This window comes from Cyprinus carpio, chromosome B4 (genome assembly GCF_018340385.1).
Source record: "Cyprinus carpio isolate SPL01 chromosome B4, ASM1834038v1, whole genome shotgun sequence".
NCBI lineage: Eukaryota > Metazoa > Chordata > Actinopteri > Cypriniformes > Cyprinidae > Cyprinus > Cyprinus carpio.
In genome coordinates this window covers 16,709,771-16,731,645 of record NC_056600.1, presented here as the reverse complement: position 1 = coordinate 16,731,645, position 21,875 = coordinate 16,709,771, and the positions used below count along the sequence as shown (strand labels likewise).

The 21,875-nt window shown below is 34.8% G+C and overlaps 1 protein-coding gene and 1 long non-coding RNA gene across 3 annotated transcripts in view; one reads left to right on the top strand and one right to left on the bottom strand.

Moving 5' to 3' along the window:
- The window catches only part of LOC122137039, a 46,366-nt gene extending 33,460 nt beyond the window's left edge, over positions 1-12,906 (top strand). Inside the window, exons 3-4 of the long non-coding RNA XR_006154541.1 lie at positions 11,568-11,731; positions 12,670-12,906. This is a non-coding gene — a long non-coding RNA (uncharacterized LOC122137039). The remainder of the gene's footprint in view (positions 1-11,567; positions 11,732-12,669) is intronic.
- LOC109066419 (semaphorin-3C-like) overlaps positions 1-17,738 on the bottom strand; it is a 52,893-nt gene extending 35,155 nt beyond the window's left edge. The window contains exons 1-2 of one of the 2 annotated variants that reach the window (XM_042722222.1): positions 17,548-17,738; positions 11,555-11,718 (exon numbers count right to left, since the gene is read on the bottom strand). In XM_042722222.1, coding sequence (XP_042578156.1) covers positions 11,555-11,687 — 133 coding nt within the window. In that variant the 5' untranslated portion in view covers positions 11,688-11,718; positions 17,548-17,738. The remainder of the gene's footprint in view (positions 1-11,554; positions 11,719-17,547) is intronic. The other variant, XM_042722221.1, reaches the window with a different exon arrangement.
- Between the last annotated feature and the right edge of the window lie 4,137 nt (positions 17,739-21,875).

Here is a 21,875-nt window from a genome sequence, read left to right as displayed (position 1 = left end):
TTTGTTGTGTTTGTTTATATTTTTTATTTTTTGATTTTTTTTTTATTTAATTCCTTTAATATACATTTTTTAATTCATAAATAATTTATCTTATTAATCATACATATACAAATAGTCAGTAAGAATACAATGTTATGTTAACATTTGTAACAATTGGGGAAAAAAATGGGGGAAAAAACGTGCATATATACAGATGTAAGCATACTCTCAGAATGTCAAAGGATTATCAGATCTATAACACAACCAACACCATGTGGACAAACGATTGCATGAACCTGCTGAGAGACACTAATTGCAGTTCAAAACTCCAGCCAAAGTTTTCCAGGCCCCATTAACTTTGCTGTACAGGCTTAAGCTCCAATTACAGCCTCAGCTTTTGTTAACTTTCCCCTCATCGCCTGAAAGCTAAAAGCTGGTGTGCATAAATTAACTGTATGCAAATATAAAGGCAATGTCCCATTCATTCAGAACGCTACTGGTGCCAGTGTTGCTGGAGTACCCAGAACTCATGTTCTTCATGAAGATGGAGTGCCTCTGGCCTTTACCACCATGACTTTAAACCCCCTTCAAAAGCTGCCGCTGTGTAGACAATAACATGGTTCTTTGGTTAGGTTCTGCATGGTTAAACTCACATAATGTGATGTGTAAGTGATTTCACACATACTCGTAGACTCAAAGCCTCTGTCCAGGCAACCGTATACATGTCATCCTCATTAAAGCTCACAACATCTTTGGCCCTGGGTCAGTGGCATGATCTATCATGTTGTAACTTGTAAGACCAAATGATTGGTACTTGCTGAAGTACCATTAGGGATTTAATCATAATTAGGATTACAGTTTTTCACACCTTTAAGGTTAAGTATTATATTTTGGCATTGAAAAAAGCTCTTTTATTAGTTTTATAACAAGTAAGTATTATGGATTTTTGCCTTGTTGATAATAAAACATTGGCAAATCCTGGAGACATCATATCATAGAGACTTGGACCTAAAAAAAAAAAACTTACAGGTTTTTATTATTATTATTATTATTATTATTATTATTATTATTATTATTATTATTATTAATTATTATTGAAATAATAAATTAGAACAACTCAGAATATTAAATCTGAAATAAAAATGCAATCTAAATACTAATAAAAACAGAAAAGATAAAAACTATAAAAATGCCAAAAGCACATGAAGATACTAAAAAATAAAATTTAAAATGTAAACTGAAAATATAAAAATAAAACCTAAATAATTTTCACATTGAAATTTTTAGTTTTATAGTCCATAAGTATTATTGATATTTGCAAAATGAAAGATTGAAAAATCCTGTAGACATAATTTCATAGACACTTGGACCAGTAAAAAAAAAAAAAATATATATATATATATATATATTTTTTTTTTTTTTTTTTTTTTTTTTCTTTTTTTTTCAGTAATTAAAATAAAGCTGAATAAAACTGGGAAAAATTGAAATAACCTGAAGTACTAAAATTATTCAATCTAACTCTGAAACTGAATCTAAATACTAAACTAATAAGATAATAAAACTAATAAAAATCCCAATAAAAAATGTAAAATTTAAAATGAAAACTGAAAATACAAAAAGAAATCACACAAAACACCCTGGCAATCATTATGGCTTTGATTTTTCTTTTATATTTTCTACAGACTTTGAGAAAAACTTTGATTTAGGGTGATCAGGTGAACACAGGACACAGGTTGAGATGCGCTCAACGAATCTTGACCTCCCAGACTGTAGTGTAACATGCAACAGAGTCGTCAGACAGTCTGTCCTCTTAACATTAGCCACATTCCTCCGGCCTCTAGAATGCACACATACACACTCACACATACACAAATACACTAGCACTCTCATTCAATGAGCATTTATAAATACTGGCAGAGGGGAAAAAGACCTGCATGCATTGCATTTCACACTGACAGCACTGTTAGCAACTGACTGCGTCAATTTGTATTAGCTGCGCTGCCATTTTGCCCTTAAATCCTTCAACACATCTGTCCTCTGGGGTCGCCAGAGAAGAGAAGAGCTTTTTCTACAACACTGTTACAGTGGTTCTCTTGTACGTGGTGCAAGAAAAACTTGATAGCACTCCATGAGTGAGTCCCAATTTGCATATTCATAGTTCACATAAAAGTGTCATAAAATTGATAATACAGCCCTTGTTTGTGGCATATTTTAAGAGTTATACTCTAACAAAATTAATTTCCTTAAAATACATAATTTAATAATAATAATAATAATAAACTTTGATAAAAAATTATTTAGTACCTTTAAAGCAAGGTTCTAAAAATGTAAAAAAAAAAAAAATAATTAATTAAATTATTTAATATTGAATTATAATTTTTAATTGTTTATTATTCATTAATATAAATAATGATAAATAATAATGCTTTTGAACAGAGTATGTCTCATGAACCCTCACAAACATTCACAAAGCATGCAATGCAATGCAATTCAAAAAAAAAAAAAAAAAAAATATTGGCTTACTTTCAGCCTACTAAGAAAATGAATAATTCAACTTTACAAATGAAATTGTTAAAGTCAACAGAGGACAAGGCAGCTCATTTAGAAAGTCTGCAAGGAAAAGAAATGCTTCCTGTGTAAATACGATTTGAAATGATTGGGCTTTATTTCACATTTATTGGTAAAACATTTCACAGTTCTGTCAGATTCCTGCTTCAGATAGCATAATATTAGCACAGAGTTCAGATGGGGTAGCTGTCTTGGCAGCATTGAAGTTTATCAGCAGTCTTAGATCCTCCGTATCTCTCTGCGTCAGATCGGGCTCAGTTACAGTGCTGTATTTCTCTGGCACCGCACAGGGTTCCTCACAGGGGCTGTAACTTTACACGTTAACCTACCCATCATGCTAATGGCTGCTTTGCCCCAATTAGCACATGGCCACATCTTCACCTGTCACCGATCCCCTTGGGCCCCCTGTGACCTTTCACCTTAATACGAGGCACACCTCGCTTATACATAAACATGCACGCACAGAGTGTTGCATGCTGATTTACCTAAAACAGTGACTGAATGGAAAGACTGGGGTGAATCTGACGAAAATTGTCATTTTGTTCCAAAATTTCTGCCCAAAACATTCTGAACTCAGCTCCTATATAGTTTTAAATACTTTGTATTTTGGTCATTTCTTCTGTAACCATGCAGACTTAATGTAGAAAAGGCAAAGCCAAAAGTAATTTGGAGGCATTCAAGTGAACACAAATGTGTAGACTAAAGTAAGTCTCATTTGGAAAATGAATTTCACATTTGTAAATAAAAGAACACAGGAAGGACCTGTCTACTCCATTATGCCAATGTTTCCTTTCTTTCCCTTTTTAACCAACCTCTTTCCTTTCACAATTTAGAGTTTTGGCCACTCAGCTGGAAAACCTTTAAAACCATAAACCATATTTGGCTTTAAACATTCTTTTCAAAGCCGTAGACTTGCACAGTTTGAGCAAACAGATAGCATAATAAGCTTAGAAAGTCTAGGAGGATAAAAACATGGAACAATTCTTGAACACATTAGCATGAATCAATAGAGCAGAACACACGTTAACTCCACCGTTATGACCGGGTTGTTCTCAGTATTGACAGACATGGATTGATCATGGTATCTGCAGACAAACGGAGTAAACAGTGATATTTACCCAGGTTAAAAAGGTGAACGAGAGACCTTGAGGCAGAGGCAGAGGTGAAATGGGGGCAAGAAAGAGGTCAGATATTGTCTGCCTCGAGCACTGCGGTCTAAGCACTTACTCGATCAGTACAGTTAACCTAGACATAGCCTGCAGATAAACACATCTGCTGGCCTTAATAGGCCACTGCTGACAGCTTCGACAAGCCATGTTTTGTAAATAATGGCATTCCCCAACCATTCTGCACTGTTTGTGTGTGTTCATTGCTTAATATTTTACATGTGTTCAATGTTCATAGCTATTATCCTTAGCCAAAAATAATCAGTTTTACAACTCCTAAGAACTTGGTCTGTAGCTCTCAACTTGAAACAGGCTGACGCTCCATATATAGTTTATCTGACCTCATTCTAACCCTAACCTGACCTAACCACGACCTCTTAACTTCAGACAACCAAAAGGCAAGTTGAAGCCAAAGTTCTTTCACCCAGTATTGATTGTTAGTACAGTATTAGACTTCTGTGTGTAACTCGCCTAGCGATGACTTTTCCCGGAATTAGACATAATTCTGAAAGGTGTTTTGTTTTTTGTTTGTTTATTTTCGTTTGATTTGTTTGTTTTGTTTCATTTCGTTTGGTTTGGTTAGTTTTGTTTTTGGTTTGTTTTGTTTTGCAGAAAGTAACAAACATCTTAGAAACACTGGGCTGGTAAGAAAACCTCCAAAACACTACAGAAACTACCTATGAAATGGTGACGTAAGCACCCTAGAAACCACCTAGCAACACACCAGCAACCACCCAGAAAACCAAAGCATGACCCTAGCAATGAGCTAACAACTGTTTCAGAAAATGTAAAACAAAAACCCAAAATATAAAACAAAAAAACATGTTCAACTAAAAACAGATGCGTTTTGGCTGTTTATTGACACGGCAACAGCATTTGGGGGTCTGAAAATGCAAACATTGAAAAATGTTTTTTTTTTTTTTACGTTTTTGAAATCAATATTGTTATGGTCTTGTTATGTGAACTATAAAAATGGAATTTGTGAATGTGTTCAGTGTAAGTGAACACAAGGTCACATCGCCAACTACTGGCCTGGCATGCATAATACAGCGGTTTTAGCCACGTTAAAATGGTGTGTATTGACATCTTCCCGCCATTAAAACAAGACACTTTCTGAAGTTGACTCAGTGTTCATTTCATGCTATAACTAGTAAAGAGGAAAAGATGATCGGTTCACATGCCGCTTGAACTGAGGCACAACAGAGATCTGTCATGACACATTAAAGAGCCACAAAACAGTATTTATGGTTTGAATTTCTTATAAAATGACCAAATACGAAAGCAGAGACTTTGTTTCATACCAGATGTTTTGTCTGTCAGTGTCCTCTTTGCTCCGCGATGTATTTTTCACATGGTGTGTGTTGTAAGAGCACCATGGCTTGTCCTACATAACAACAAGGGGGGTGGGTTTTTGCGAAGGGTCGATTGTGTTGTATAAATGTACACTAAGTGTGAGATATCACATGTATCAGGGCAGGAACATCAATGATGTTACATCATCATTATGGTCAAAGCAAAGTTTTTTAGTCTTTTGAATGGATTGTTCAACATCACACTTCTGGGCTTCAGCCACAACTCAAAAGTGATTTTATGTCTAAGACGTTACATTATAGCTGATGAATGTGATGTTGGCTGAGGTCAACAGTGTTTAATCCTCAAAGTGATATCCGAGGTAGAAAATTCAGAGAATGTTTTACCCTCACCATGACTGGGTTTGAGCAAATTTTACCCTTAATTTTCTGCTGTAAAAGGACTATAATTAAGATAAAAATCAGACCTTCATAAATGAGGCTTTTTTTAAAAGTTCCTGTGTGTATTTTCATAAATGTTTGAAGGCTTAACGGTCTCAAATTATGGCATCAGTGCTAGTATATGGCACACATGCGATCTTAAATGCTGTGTTGTGGCCTGCTGGAGGATGAAAGTGTTTTAATACTGCATAATTGCATATGACCAAAACAATCCGAGGACAAAAATGTGCAGTGCATGTTTTTGTGGAAAGAGTAAATTTGTGCATGCACGCATACTGGCATGAATTTGTCATAGATTGCTTCCCATCCCGACATGGAAACACCCAGCTATGCAGTACAAAACAGCTGCCTTCTCCATCCTCTATTTTTTAAAAGCATGGATTATATTATGAAATACATTACTTGCCTCAGTTGATACGCTGTTAAATATCAGTTTATAAATAACAAAGAACAGAACTGTCAGGGTTTGACATAGCTAGTAAAACAACATAAAGGTCAGACTAAAGCTGGGCAAATGTTGATGCTGAAAACATTTGCGTTTGTCTCGTGAATGGAAAGAATTCCTTATAATGGATTCCTAAATACCATACTTTTCTGAAAATTAACTGAAAACCACAACAAACCACCCATGGACAGATCAACATGGGTATCAATTAAAGTATGCATGAACTCCTTTATTTGCAAAGGGTGTTGCCTTGTGTTACCTGGCTTAAGTTCACAAATGTGGTTTAAACCAAATTTTGGATTGGGTGGATTCTGGTCAGAACTGATAAACAGACATTATAAAGGGGCTGTGCCAAGTTAACACCCAACTGTTTGTGATTGTGTCCTAACTGAAGTGAATGCATTATTAATCAGGCTGACTTCATGAAATTGGCAAATGTCTGGTTGTCATTACTGTTTGGGAGGAGAAAAAAAAATCTCAATGGTTGAATCATCATATTTCACCTCAAATCAAAAGAGAAATAAGAAAAAAAAAAAAAAAAACATTTTGCTTAACTGATTTTATTTTTGATCTTTTTTTTTTAAAGTAAAATTTGTAAATCTTGATTTATTTTTAAAGATTTTATTAGCAGTCATCAAATAAGATTTTTGGGAGGGAATGTTGTAATGATATGCATATGTATATATTTACTTTTTTTTAAAAATGACTGGGACATGTTTGTTGGATATCCTGATTACTCAGAGGAGAATTATTATCATGCATTATCCCTTATTTATTGCTGTATATTTCAGATGTTTATTATTATTCATCTGACGTGGTTCAGCTTCATCATGGTTTATTGTTGAGTTTCTTTTGCCAGGCAATTGCATCGGATGAACGGATGATTAGGTAAAGAGAGGAAGAATTTCAGAGACAGCAGCTCCCCTCACAACACGACACAAGCTCTCTACATCTTGCCTTATGCAAAGACACCCTCAGACTCGAGTTTCAAAAGAGCTCACGCCAGACTGACCAGTTTAAACATTCTGATGCCAACTTTATCACCAAGGTTTATTTTTCCCAAGGTGTTAGTTTGGTTCAAATCACATAACTGACCCTTTGCTATGTTCTGCTGCCATTGGTTACTGTTGTTGGCAAAGACAAGCTTTACAGGACATCCAATACAAATGAAATGGGGATTTGCACACAGTTTTCAGTAGAATGTGCTTAGGAATTGACATCAGAAAGCGTTTTTATCTTTAGCTTTTCTCAATTAGCTTCCATTCTGCTATTCTTTAAGGAATAACTTCAACTGGAATATTGATTTTTTTCTTTTTTTCCATTCCATTCTTCCTTCTCTAGTCATGGAAGCTGAGAGACACCCAAAGCTCCCAGCCGTCTCCGTAAAGATGCTTTCAGACGTGACTTTACTGGAGCTCCTCAAACACCCCAGAACATCTGGAGCATTCCTAGTCCAATCCAGCTGACCTATTCAGACCCTGCTCGCTATAATACTCAGGTTTTTAGACCTGTACATCTGTCTTCTTCTAAAACTCTCAGAAAGATAAAAAATGATCCAGAAGGTCTAAGGAACTAAAGGGATGTCTAAATCATGTAGATGACAAACCAGGACATCGTAAATCGTTTCTGTTGATACATTCCCTAGCTATACATTACACTGTTCATTTACTGTGAAACACTCTACAAAATACAAACGCATCTGATTTTTCAATACTCGTCACTATATCACCTAGCGAAATATTAAGATCACCTAGGCCATCTCAACCTCACAAAGACATTATTCAAATCCACACCTGCTGTGAAGACACATAGTCTAAGATGAAGCTAGCTTGATTAGTTCTAACTAATCTGGCTTTAATTTGTTTGCAGAATAGTGACAGCCAGCTGTTTAGGATGTTCTTATTAATGTCAAACAGAGCATATTATGTGGCGTTCTTCAGAAAGATGCAAAACCATTCCAGAATGCTTTGAGTCTTAGGGGAGTTTTTCCATGGCACGATCTGCTCTGACAATATTACCAAAGCTTCCCGCTGCTTCTTTTCAGTGCATAAGACATAGACGGATGACTATACTTGGGAATGTGCTGGAAAGACAAGGAGAAAGAATGGAATGACAAATTAAGCCAAAAACATGGATTGAAAGGAATAAGAAAGCTGGAAAGCATGTAAAAACAGTGCGTAATTGTAAGAACGAGAAACAAATGTCCACCACTGATAAATCCAGACAATTTCAAACACTGAGGAACAAAGCATAAATTGGACTCTTATATTTGAGTCAGTGACAAGATGCTCAATATTTAGTCCAGATCTATAAAAATGTTTTAATAAATAAAGTTAAAAGTAACGTGAATTTGTATTTGAATTTGTATTTTTGGTCAGGTTGTATAATTATGATTACTACATGTGAAAAATATATAAAAGAAAAAAATATATATATTTTTTAAAATAGAACTGTGGACATAATCTTTTACAATAATCTTTTAAAATTAATATTTTATATATCTATAATTATTATAATTATTATTTTTTTAAAATATTCGGGTCAAATGGGTTATCTTTATTTTTAAACTTTTACCTTTTGAAAAAGGAAAAAAAAATATTGTGTATTCAAAAAGTAATTTTAATACTTAATAGACACATTAAATAACCTTTTTGTAGAAAATGGTTTAAATGTTATCAGAAATGTATGAAACCAACAAAGAACTTAAAGGGATAGTTCACCCAAATATTAAAATTATGTCATTAATGACTCACCCTCATGTCGTTCCAAACCCGTGAGACCTCCTTTCATCTTCGGAACACAGTTTAAGATATTTTGTTTTAGTCCGAGAGCTTTCTGTCCCTCCATTGAGAATGTTGTACGGTATACTGTCCACGTCCAAAAAGGTAATAAAACATCTTCAAAGTAGTCCATGTGACATCAGAGGGTCCGTTAGAATTTTTTGAAGCATCGAAAATACATTTTGGTCCAAGAATATCAAAAACTACTACTTTATTCAGCATTGACTTCTCTCCCGGTCTGTTATGAGCGCGTTCACCTCAACATCCGTTCGCGAACGAATCACTCGATGTAACCGGATCTTCTTGAACCAGTCACCAAATCGAACTGAATCGTTTGAAAACGGTTCGCGTCAACAATAAGCATTAATCCACAAATGACTTAAGCTGTTAACTTTTTTAACATGGCTGACACTCCTCAAAAATAAACCAATATCCCGGAGTAATTCATTACTCAAACAGTACACTGACTGAACCGAGCCAGATAACGAACGAAATAGACTCGTTCTCGAGTCAAGAACCGTTTCTGATGTCGGACGCGTTCGATTCGAGAACCGAGACGAGGAGCTGATGATACTGCGCATGCGTGATTCAGTGACACACAGCGCGTCTTGAACTGGTTCTTTTGGTGATTGATTCTGAACCGATTCTGTGCTAATGTTATGAGCGCGGGAAACCGAAGGCTTGAATCAAGGCAATCATCGCCAATGAAGTCCTTACGTCGAGCGCAAAAAAGAACTGGTTGAACCGTTTTCGGCAACCGGTTTAGTGAATCAAAACTGTCCGAAAAGAACCGGTTCGCAGGGAGAAGAACAGAACTTCCCATCACTACCGGTGATCGAAAACCGATGCACCGGTTCTTGACTCGAGAACGAGTCAATGTTTCGTTCGTTATCTGGCTCGGTTCAGTCATTCTGTGTGTACTGTTTGAGTAAATGAATTACTCCGGGATATTGATTTATTTTAACTCAGAGGGAGTGTCAGCCATGTTTAAAAAAGTTAACAGCTTGTCATTGGTGGTGGATAATGCTTATGTTGACGCGAACCGTTTCAAACGATTCAGCTCGATTTGGTGAACTGGTTCAAGAAGATACGGTTACATCGAGTGATTCGTTCGCGAACCGGATGTGAGGTGAACGCGCTCATAACAGACCAAGAGAGAAGTCAATGCTGAATAAAGTCGTAGTTTTTGATATTTTTGGACCAAAATGTATTTTCGATGCTTCAAAAAATTCTAACGGACCCTCTGATGTCACATGGACTACTTTGAAGATGTATTTATTACCCTTTTTGGACGTGGACAGTTACCGTACATACATTCTCAATGGAGGGACTGAAAGCTCTCGGACTAAATCTAAATATCTTAAACTGTGTTTCCGAAGATGAACCGGAGGTCTTACGGGGTTTGGAACGACATGAGGGTGAGTCATTAATGACATAATTTTAATATTTGGGTGAACTAACCCTTTAAAGGGATAGTTCACCCAAAAAATGAAAATTCTGTCATTAATTACTCACCCATAGTGGTACTCATGTCAAAAATTTTGTTGTTGTTTTTTTTTGCGCACAGAAAGTATCCATGTTGCTTTCTAAAATTAATGTTGAACCACTGATGTCACATGGACTATTTTAATGATGTCCTTCCTTACAGCCTTCCTGGGTCTTTAACGTGTCAGTTGTGTTGCTGGAGGTTCAGAAAGCTCTCGGATTTCATCAAAAATATCTTAATTTGTGTTCAGAAGATGAACAAAGATCTTACGGGTTTGGAACGGCATGAGTAATTAATGACCGAATTTTCATTTTGGGGTGAAATATCCCTCTAACGATTTCTTACTATTTTGCCGTTTTACACCAACAACATAGTCAGATCTGTTCAGATCAGAAAGTCATCTTAAAGTAAATGTTTTCCCAGATAGCAGAGCAACTGGTATCCTACACCTGACCATCTAGATGCCGTATGCACTGACACACCACCTATTCCCTTACTCAACTATGTTAAATGTTTCCTGCAGCAGATGAGAGGAAAGATCTGACATCTGATATGAAACCAGCTCAGCTATTTCCATTAAAATGATCAAAGTCATGGAAACATTATTCTTGAGTTAGCACCCAGAGATAATATTTCAAGCACATAATATAAGCTTTATGTCATACTGTGGATACATAAACAACAACAAAAACATGTATTAGATGTCACTGTGATATTTAGCACTTCCGATTAAAGCAACTTTATCCCTGTGGACCATTAAACTGTCTGCAATAGTGACACATTGAAATTAAACTGCAATTAAACCTGCTAAATCAGTATTGTGCAAGTCTGGTGTCACCCAAACAAAATTATCTGGAAAAATATTTTCAACAATTTATCTGAAAAATGTAATTCAACTAGTAATCTAATGTCATATTTTAATAACAGTCCAGTATGTACCCAATTTCCTTGATCAGACTTTTGTTTAATAAGATTAAAGGGGTTGACTGTGTCCCAAATTATAAGTAACTTTGCCATTTATGAACTAATCAAAAAACGTAAATCTTTCAGAAAATATCCACATTGTTTTAAAAAGTTGTTTTAAAAGTGATGTTAATGAATGAGAAGATTTCTCTGCTAATAAATGAACAAAAGACCAATAAAAAGCACTGTATGTTTAAGTTACTAAATGCGTCAGCCAATCCTTAGTATCTTAGCAATTGTGAACACATTTTCAAAGCCAAAGTTGCACATTCAGAGCTCATGACAGTGACACAGGGACATAATGGAGGACAAATAGACCCCTCAGTCTGGTTTAGTGCACTCTGAAGACCTCACTTGAAGAGGACCCCATCTAAAAGGAAATGTGCTGACTGGAGTCTGATATGAACCATTCTTACCTTGAAATGACAGGAAGACCCGTGGCTGTGGTGGAAAAAGACCATGGATGCAGGTGACACAGAGGACGAGGGGAAGTAACAACTGCATGCTCGTCCCAAGCAACCAAACCCAATGCGCTCCTGACCTCCCCATGACTGCTGAGGAGACACCCAGACCAGCCCACCTGCAAAGATAAGGTGAAGGAACTGAACTGAGGAGAAAATACATTTCAAAGACTTCAGCTTTTAAAGTACATGGAGAGTACACTTTGAGGGTAGAGGTGGAGTACATAAAGGAATAAGACACTTAAAAGTCCCATTAATAACAAGTATGTATGCCTTATTTATCAGTTAAATTATTTAAATGTTAGATACCTAAAAAATTTCGAAGATACATTTTCCAATTTTTAACTCCTGTCATGATCATGTAAAGAGACATGATGTAAAGTAAGCTCATTTGACTTGTAAAGTAGCTGTAAAAAAGGTCACTTTGTAAAACCTAAAATAATGCACATTTTGTATAAAAAAAAAAATTAACATAACCGCTTAAACAAAAATGCAAGCTTCATTTAGCTTCAATTTCTTGCCCCATAGACTTCCATTACAAATGCATTACAGCACATGCATTTTTACAAACTGAGAAACAGTGTGGTAATTGACATCATGCTGCAGATTTTGATAACGGTCAACTTTTATCAAACCCACAACATTCCTTTAAAAGTTCAACATTTTTTTGCGTTTGAGACATTACCCACTTTCTGTGTGAAAAAATAGTTTTGATATAGTGCTAAATCAACAGTGTATCAAAAACAACATATTTCAACGCTTATATCATAACAGTCATGCCTTGCTATCCATGAAAGCATTTTCCTTAAAGGCCTACTGTGGGTCTTAGTGCTGAGAAAGTGTCATGTAGTTGATGCATTTAGTCATGATATCAACCAATGCTGTATAAACAATGGTTCCTGTCCAGCCAGAATCAATATTTTACCTTTACATGAGGAAGACTTGTACAGTGTAAAAGGAATGTCAGTGTAGGGGGAGCTCTAAGAAATGGATGCTTTTATTTCTAACAAAATAATGAATTGAAACTCCACTGTTTCTTTCCTCTCTATTCTGTTATGGGATGACAAAAGTTCAATAATACATGGGGAGAAGTTTGATTTCGTCTGGAAGAACTCTTGCTTCGTGCTCCAGGGAGAACAGACAGCCTTCTCTGACCAGGACTCTCTTGGAAAATAAGAATACATGCTGTTCATAATTATATATTAATGATATGTTTGTTTTGTAGCAGAGAGAGTGCAGAAGGACAAAGAACAGAGTAAGAATAGCGCAGTCTCAATGCTCATGTCTTATACATGAATCATGTGAAAGATTGATAGGAACTTTGTACAAGACATCTACCGTCCATGTCTGACTCACTGAGGTATGAGCACACTGCATAGGGTGTGTTCACGGTGAACAGCAATGCAGGAAAACACCACTTAAGGTGCTGTTTGCACAGTTCAAATTCTCTTTTTAAGTCGTTTTGTATGTAATCATCTGCTATATGGATGATCTTTGACACGTTTCACTGGTTTTTCAGCACCTTACGCCATGAGTACCACTTTTTTACGAAGCAGTGTCATTAAAAAGTCTTTTTTCTTTTTATTTAAAGAGAAAGTTCACCCAAAAAAATGAAAATTCTGTCATTTTCTCACCCTTATGTCACAATAAATTTTAATGATTTGTGTGATTTTAGGTATTTGATGGCAACTTTGTCGCCCCCAATTAGTACTGATGTACCGCCACACTAATGCAAGAACATATTATAACAACAGGACCGCATGAGATTGTATGCTTGTGTAGAATATGTTTATACGTGAGAGTGTGTTTGCCTGAGTGTTTGTGATGAGGAGAATAAATAAGTCTCAGTGGTGTTCGGTATGAGACTGTGCATATTTACAAGGGTGCATATGTGTATACATGTGCATGTGTTCATTTGAGCATATGATAAACTGCAGCGAGCTGAAATGTCTTTGGCAGCATTTATTGGAGAGAAGCTCTTAAGCTGGGTGGAGGCTATCGCTCTCTGGACAGTAATGGCTTTCTACTGCTGGTCAGGGCCTGCCAGACATATATACAGCTGCTGAATTCATCATGGGCCATCATAGATCCTTCACTGAGCCAAAACTAAGCATGAGCTGATGTTCAAGCTTCTATGATCACAACACTTAAACGAGATATAATCCCTCATTAATTATGTGTCTAATGACCATGCTTCTGATTCTGATTGGTCAGTCCCAGCATTCACTGATCAAATATTTTATTTCTAGTGACAGCAAAACAGTACATTTCTCCAGGGATACTTTTATGTCTCTTGCATCACTCCGTGGTCTCTCTATTATTATAATAATAATAATATAATAAAAATAATATATGTAATAATAAGGTATAATAATATATATAATAGTATTATTAATATTATTAATTATTATTAATAATAATAATAATAATAATAATATATTATTAATAATAATAAAAATAATAAAACAATATATAGAACATAACTACTGTAATATGATGTAAAGGAGTATTATTTATTGTTAATCATTTCAGTTATAGGTAAGATTTTAGACCGGCTATTGCTTATAACATTGCGGCTGGTTAGTACTAACTAACTAACTAAAACTTAATATAATAAAAATAAATAAATAAATTACAGCATTTTTTTTTTTTTTTTTTTTTTGCTTTATTGCATCATGGCTGGTTAGGACAAGTAGGCCTGTTAAACTGTATGTTAGCACCTCTCACATTTCTGGAGGAAGTGTAAAGTCTATGACATCTGGCTGAATTCTTTAAAACTATTTCACTGACATTTCCCGATTCCTAATGAATTCTGTCATGAGGGGATTTCTGACTGGCTTTTAACCAAAACCGATCCAAGCTAGATCACAGTGTCATCTGAGAAACTCAAACGTCTATCAAAGCTGTCATAATGTGCATTCATACCGCTTCGGCTCGGAGCACAGCAGCCTGGAAACGTATTACGAGCAGTTTATCTTCAAGCTTATCGTCTTGTGTTTGTCATGGCTATCTGCGTAATGAGTTTTCCATCTTTCTCCTTATGAGAGTGTCAGTCAAAACCAATTTTTGCTCACTAGGAATATAACAGCCACCTTCAACTATGGCTCATCTAAAATAGGTTAAACAGATGGAAGGAAATTGAGTCTCTTTTGTGATGTTCTGAAACAATGCTCTGGAAATTCCATTGTACAGTATGAATGTTGATTTGTAGCTCTACTTGCCTGTGCAAAACTGCCATGAAGGTGTTCTTTTGGCAGTCGCCAGAGCATTGCTATATGTTTGCTAGTCTCTGTGATATTCAAGTGTTTGTATATGTTTCAGGCTGGTTAGATTTTGCTTGTCAATTTTATTAGGGCTGCAAAACGATTAGTCGTGATTAATCGATTCAAAATAAAAGTTTGTTTACATACTATATGTGCGAATACTGTGTATATTTATTATGTGTATATATAAATACACTAGTGTTGTCAAACGATTAATCGTGATTAATCGATTTAAAATAAAAGTTTGTTTACATACTATATGTGTGAGTACTGTGTATATTTATTATGTATATATAAATACAATAGTGTTGTCAAACGATTAATCGCGATTAATCGATTCAAAATAAAACTTTGTTTACATACTATATGTGTGAGTACAGTGTATATTTATTATGTGTATATATAAATACACTAGTGTTGTCAAACGATTAATCGCGATTAATCGATTCAAAATAAAAGTTTGTTTACATACTATATGTGTGAGTACTGTGTATATTTATTATGTATATATAAATACAATAGTGTTGTCAAATGATTAATCATGATTAATCGATTCAAAATAAAAGTTTGTTTACATACTATATGTGTGAGTACTGTGTATATTTATTATGTATATATAAATACAATAGTGTTGTCAAACAATTAATCGCGATTAATTGATTCAAAATAAAGGTTTGTTTACATACTATGTGTGAATACTGTATATACTTATTATGTATATATAAATACAATAGTGCTTTCAAACGATTAGTCGCGATTAATCGGTTTAAAATAAAAGTTTGTTTACATATTATATGTGTGAGTACTGTGTATATTTATTATGTATATTTAAATACACTAGTGCTGTCAAATGATTAATCGATTCAAAATAAAAGCTTGTTTACATACTATATGTGTGAGTACTTTATATATTTATTATGTATATATAAATACACTAGTGCTGTCAAACAATTAGTCGCGATTAATTGATTCAAAATAAAAGTTTGTTTACATAATATATGTGTGAATACTGTGTATATTTATTATGTATATATAAAAACTCACACAGTACACATTTCAAAAATATTTAGATGTATATATTTATATTCATATAATTTATATTATAAATATATTTACAATATAAACATAAAATTTTTCTGAAATGTATACATGCATGTGTGTATTTATATATACATAATAAATGTACACAGTACACACACATATACTGTAGTATGTAAACATTAACTTTTATTTTGAATTGATTAATCATGACTAATTGTTTTTCAGCCCTAAATTTTAGCATCCGTCAGGTGAAATTTGTCGCTTTCTTGCAACTCAGATTGACGTTTGTTCAGTGAATTTTTGCTAGCACAATCCAGTCATTTCAATAGGAATCCATGAGTTCTGAGTGAGGAAGAAAGATTTTCCAGTGCAGATTTTGCAACGGGTTCAAGTTGGTCACACAAAATTACTGTGTTGACCAAGAGAAAGCTGTTTGGTTTGAAAGTGACTTCTGTGTGAGCTGTGCTTCATACATTGCTATGCTATTGACAATATACAATGGACCTTTTTCACTCATTAATATAAATATGATCACACCTTTTGCAATAAAAGCAAACTTTCGTAACAAATTGCCAAATCATGTCCATATCACAAACTGAGCAGTAATGTGCCAAAGTTTAATGTTAGAGTTAGATTAGATTATGTAGATTATGTTAGATTCAAATCTAAAAAAAAAAAAGGAAACATCATATTTTAGTCGTAATTTGATCTTTTTAGTACATTTTATAAGTGCTGCTCTTTTTTTAAAGAGAGATGCCCGGCACTATACCACACCCTGTCATTCACCAACTCATACACACACAATGCCAGGCATGCACTCACTACCACAATGTGACAGCAATAAAAGTCCCCATTCAATACTGCATTTTCTATTGGACCAAATCCCAGATACTATCTTTAGGGCATACTTATAAAATAATAACATCACTGTCTTAAGTCTCAAACTCCCTAGACTCATTCACACTCATTGCTGTCCTGTCTGTGAGACACACAGCACACATTCCCCAATGTCTATACCTATAAAAAAAACACTCCAAGCGCACAAAATACATACCAGTGATCAAACTGAGTCAACTAGACAATAGCTCTTTTTCACAATATCTAATAATAAAGAAAATTACTAATACATTAATAAATAGAATATTAGGTAAGAAATCCAATTTTGTTCAAAAACACATCTATGAAATTTGGTTGAAAGCAAAAAATCTGTTTTTTTAAACATTTCACTAAAATCAAGCAAAAGCAATTAATAAAAAATGTTAATGGGGTAAAAAAAAATACTAGCAAGTAAATTTACATGTAAAAATGACTGAAATTAAGCTATTTGAGCTTCTGAGAAAGATTTTTGGGAGATCATCAGGTCTTAAAAGAATTCCTTGTTGTAGTTTTTTTTTTTTTAAGTACAAAAAATCTGAAATAACAATATATATATGTGAGTGTCTATTTCTAAAATAAACTAATAAACTAATTCTATATTTTTTTATATATAGACACTTCTCTGAGTGGCTGAAGCATGAGGTCTTATGATTTCCTGTCTCTGGTGGGCTTCTGCACCTGTTAGCCTGAGCATGGAGTCCCCCCCTCCCTTAAATCTGTCCCGTTCGGTCCACACAGGAGCCCATCTGCCCCTAACGTGACACTCACCTTCTGAGGCTTCCCAGCTGTGCTGTCCTGAGTACCGAGCAGGGAGTGGGTGAGTGTAGAAATACAGTGTTGCGTGGACTTCCCCAGCGAGTGAAGAGAGGTGTTATTCCGACCGGCTGACTGCGGGACAGGGAAGAGAGTGGTTGAGAAGATTGAGAGAGAGAAGGGTGGACTGGATTCTTATTACACTCCTCTCCTCTTGAGCCCCCCTCCTCTTTTCTTTCCCCTCCTCTCCTCTCTCTCTCTCTCTGTCTCTCTCTCTCTCTCTACAAGTCATGGAACAGATATTCCAGACCTCTGAGTCTGACTCTGACTGCACAGTGAGCAGCAGCAGCAGTCCCGAGATGGGGCCAGAGCTCCAGGGTCCTATTCTGCTTAATGAGCCCCCTTCAGATCTATCAGTGAATTTACTTCATTTACATAAAAAGACAACAAAACTCAGCAGGTGCAATCAATATATATATATATATATATATATATATATATATATATATATATATATATATATATATATATATATATATATATATATTATTGATATTTTAATAATGTTTTTATATTTTACAGTTTTCTTAAATATAGTTTGTCTGTAATGTTCAGCAGTCATTAGCCTACTCCAGTCGTCAGTGTCACATGATCCTTCGGGATCTTTTTGATATTATTATTATTATCAATGTTGAAAATAGTTAATTTAATATTTTTGTGGAAACAAAGTTCCTTTTGAAACTAAGCACACTTTTATAGTTAGTTATTTAAATTAGTTAATTAATTACAAATAAATATAAACTGCCAAAGGGCTAAAAACATTTACTATATATAAACAGATAGAAATTGAAGCCAGTTTAAGCATTTTTGTCACATTATCAGGTGATAAAATAATTTCTCATAATATCTTTAAAATAATAATAATAATAAAGTATTTAATGTTTAAGACCATTTAACTAAAAGTACAAATTCATTTCTGTTACCTGTTAACTGACAATATACAGATAAAATAGATTAATTTAATTCCCAATGGCATCAAAAAAGGTTGTTTTTTCTCCTGTTTAAAAATAAGTTCAAAATAATTTAAAAGCAATCATAAAATGAACCCCAACAGGGTGATCAGGATCAGGAAGCCTATTATTTGCATTTAACATCCCTGCTATGTGCGGCTATCAGAACAACCCTGCGGACAATTTGAGGCACAGCCCCCTTGTTCAGATTAAACTATCATCCTGTCATTAATATAAAGCACCATTAATCAACAGTAAAATGTCTCCATACACACATCCACATCCCAGATTAACTGTCCAAGATTCCAGCTGCAAAGGGAGTGCATGGAGCTGGACACGCTGGAGCCAATGCTGCAAACCACATTGTGCAGACTTCAGCAAGGAAAGTCAGAATTGCCCTCACTACCGCAGTTCCACTGCCAAGTTATTAATTTCAGATGGTGAAAGCTGGATCTGTATCATGTGAATGATAGCCAAATGTTCAATGGAATTACAAAGAGCCCATATAGAGTACTCTAAATTAAATGCATGACAGCTACAGTGGCACCAAAAAGAATTTGGACACTTAAGTCTCTTAAAATTGTGCCTTGTTTTGCTTCCAAATGCCACTTGGTTTCAAATTGTTTCTAATGCAATGACCTTCATGCATTTCTGGATGACTTAAGTTTCAACTACTCGTACAATCAAACTTTAGCAGATATAAAAGCAAATATGGTGCATTTACAGTACCAGTCAAAACAAACCAAAGGGTGGCCAATTGATTAGAGAAGACAATTTGCTCACCAATGTTGTGACATGATCTATAAAGATATCTTGTATTCCTTTGACCATAAATGCCCTCAATTGTCCCTTGGGGACCCATTAGAAAAAAATCTTTAGTTCAACTTAAAAATTAAATTATTTGTCTTTTTTCTTAAAAATGAAATCAGTTATAAAACCAGTTGGGTTTTATCCTTTTTTTTGTTCCATATTTCACATATCCAGTAGCGTAATTTATTTATTTTATTAGGGAAAAAAGGATAAATTGCAGTAAGCAGACCACTATTATAAAATATCTGCATTGTTCAGCTGTAGTGAGGTCACTGATGTGTGAAAGGGTTTCCTGTGGTTGTGAGTTGTAATTAGAGGTTACTATATTCCTGTGTTCTAATTACAGTCTCAAGTTAAATACTCTCAACAAATCTGCAACTTTATAGCTTCAATTTTAATACGTAAGCAGTCTGCATTGGTAATAAGACTAGCCGAAACCGTTTGTGTGTAAGTGTATGGGTGTCTATTAGTGTATGTGTGTGTGTTGGGACAGCGGGAAATAATTAGCTCTTCTTTGACTCTTGAAGTGATTTACAGCTTTCTAGTGAAATGGTCAGAGTGGAGGGTTGTTCATTGGCCTTTAAAACAACACACACACACACACACACACACACACACACACACACGCTGCATTACTTACTTGAGTAAAGAAACAACAGCACAAATCAGAAACAGTAAATCACTACATGTCTTCAGGCCTAAATCAACAAAATCATAAATGTGACTTGCTGAACTATTTAATATTAAATACTTGATTTGTAATTATGAAGACTTTGGTGTGATAACTCAATCTGCTTTTGGAAGCATTACTCACAAGATATCTGTGATGTTAGAAACTTTTGCTTAAAATGGTTGGGTTGGCTGCCAAAACAGCACTTTGCCTGAAGGAAACGTTTCTAAAATATTAAGGTGATTATTTTAATGAAAGGAAAATAATACAGAGCAAATGGAGCTAAAATCTGAGTCACACAAGCAGAGAAGTGCTGCATTTGCGTTTGTCCACTTGTGCTAATGTGTGTGTGCTTCTTTAGGTCTTTACAGATGTTTAGCATTTGTCACACTGATGTTAAGTGGCTCATACATAATCTGGGGTCAGAGGTGACTTAAACTGTGCATTAGTAATGGTCATCACAAACAGACACACATACTAACGCACTGCAAAAAATGCTTTTCTTACTTAGATTTTTTTGTCTTGTTTCCAGCCAAAATATCTAAAGATTCTTAAATCAAGAAGGATTTTCTAGACAAGTAAATTATTGTCATTTTCAGAAAAATGCATACGCTCTTCTGTGCCACAAGGATATGTTTTTTATGTGTATTTACGCTTTGGTTTGAAAGAAAACAGCGCAACGCGGCTGACACAGAAGAGCGTAAGCTGCCTGCATACTGCTCAGATTTGCCAAAATGGCGCTACTCTGATTTGGAGAGACACAGAGGAGAGGAATTGTTGAATAAAGTATTTATTTTTGTATTCTTCGTGTACAAAAAGTATTCTCATCGCTTCATAATGTTACGGTTGAATCACTGATGGCAGATGGACTATTCTGATGATGCTTTTCATACTTTCCTGGACCTTGACACTGTTATTTACTTGGCAGTCTATGGGACAGTCTCAAGCCTCCCGGTTTTCATCCAAAATATCTTAAATTGTGTTCCGAAGACGAACAAAGCTTTTACGGGTTTGGAACGACATGAGGGTAAGTGATTAATGACAAAATTTTCATTTTGCGGTGGAGTAACCTTTTAAAGACTGATATTATTCAAAGATCATACAGTCCTCATCAGTAATGACATTAAAACACATTTTAGGCTTACTATTAAGAAATGTGCATTGTGCACAAGGAGTATTCCAAATAAAGTTAAATTAGAATTTTTATTTTCAGTAAGTCTCGAGCGACATGTCAGTAAATATGTTAATAGATTTGAAAGATTTTGAATAGATTTTAAAGTCTCTTTTTTATGTTTAAGGAGCATTATTGTATAGCCACAAGACTTAAACATTATATCGTAACATGAAAATAGTGTGATTAAAATTGCTTATTGACATTGCCCTCGCAGAGTTATTTCCAATTAGACTGAAGAATTGCTGAAGTTGGACTATATGAAAAGTCAAAACTGTTCACATAGAGATATCTGCATTTTCCAAACTGGGGTTTGTAAATCCCTGAAGGGTTGTGAGGGGGAAAAGCAAAATAAAAGCGAATGAATCACTCACTAAAAATGAAGTGCTTTATTTGTTTACCTGCATAGCATGTGACCATTTACAAACATTGTAGAACTGTGGCCATGTGAGTGTGTTGTGAAATTTTAACTTTAAATCTCCAAAAATTCAAATAAAAACAATCAAAAAGAAATTCTTACTTTTTTTAAAAAAAGCATGAAATATCTAATTTAACCTGCATGTCACCATTAACCAACATCAGAGAACTGTGAATGTGTGAATATGTTTACATTACTGAAAATTAAATTGCACTTCAAGTAAATATTTTAAGTCAAGGGCTGACAAAAAATTGTGGATCCCTG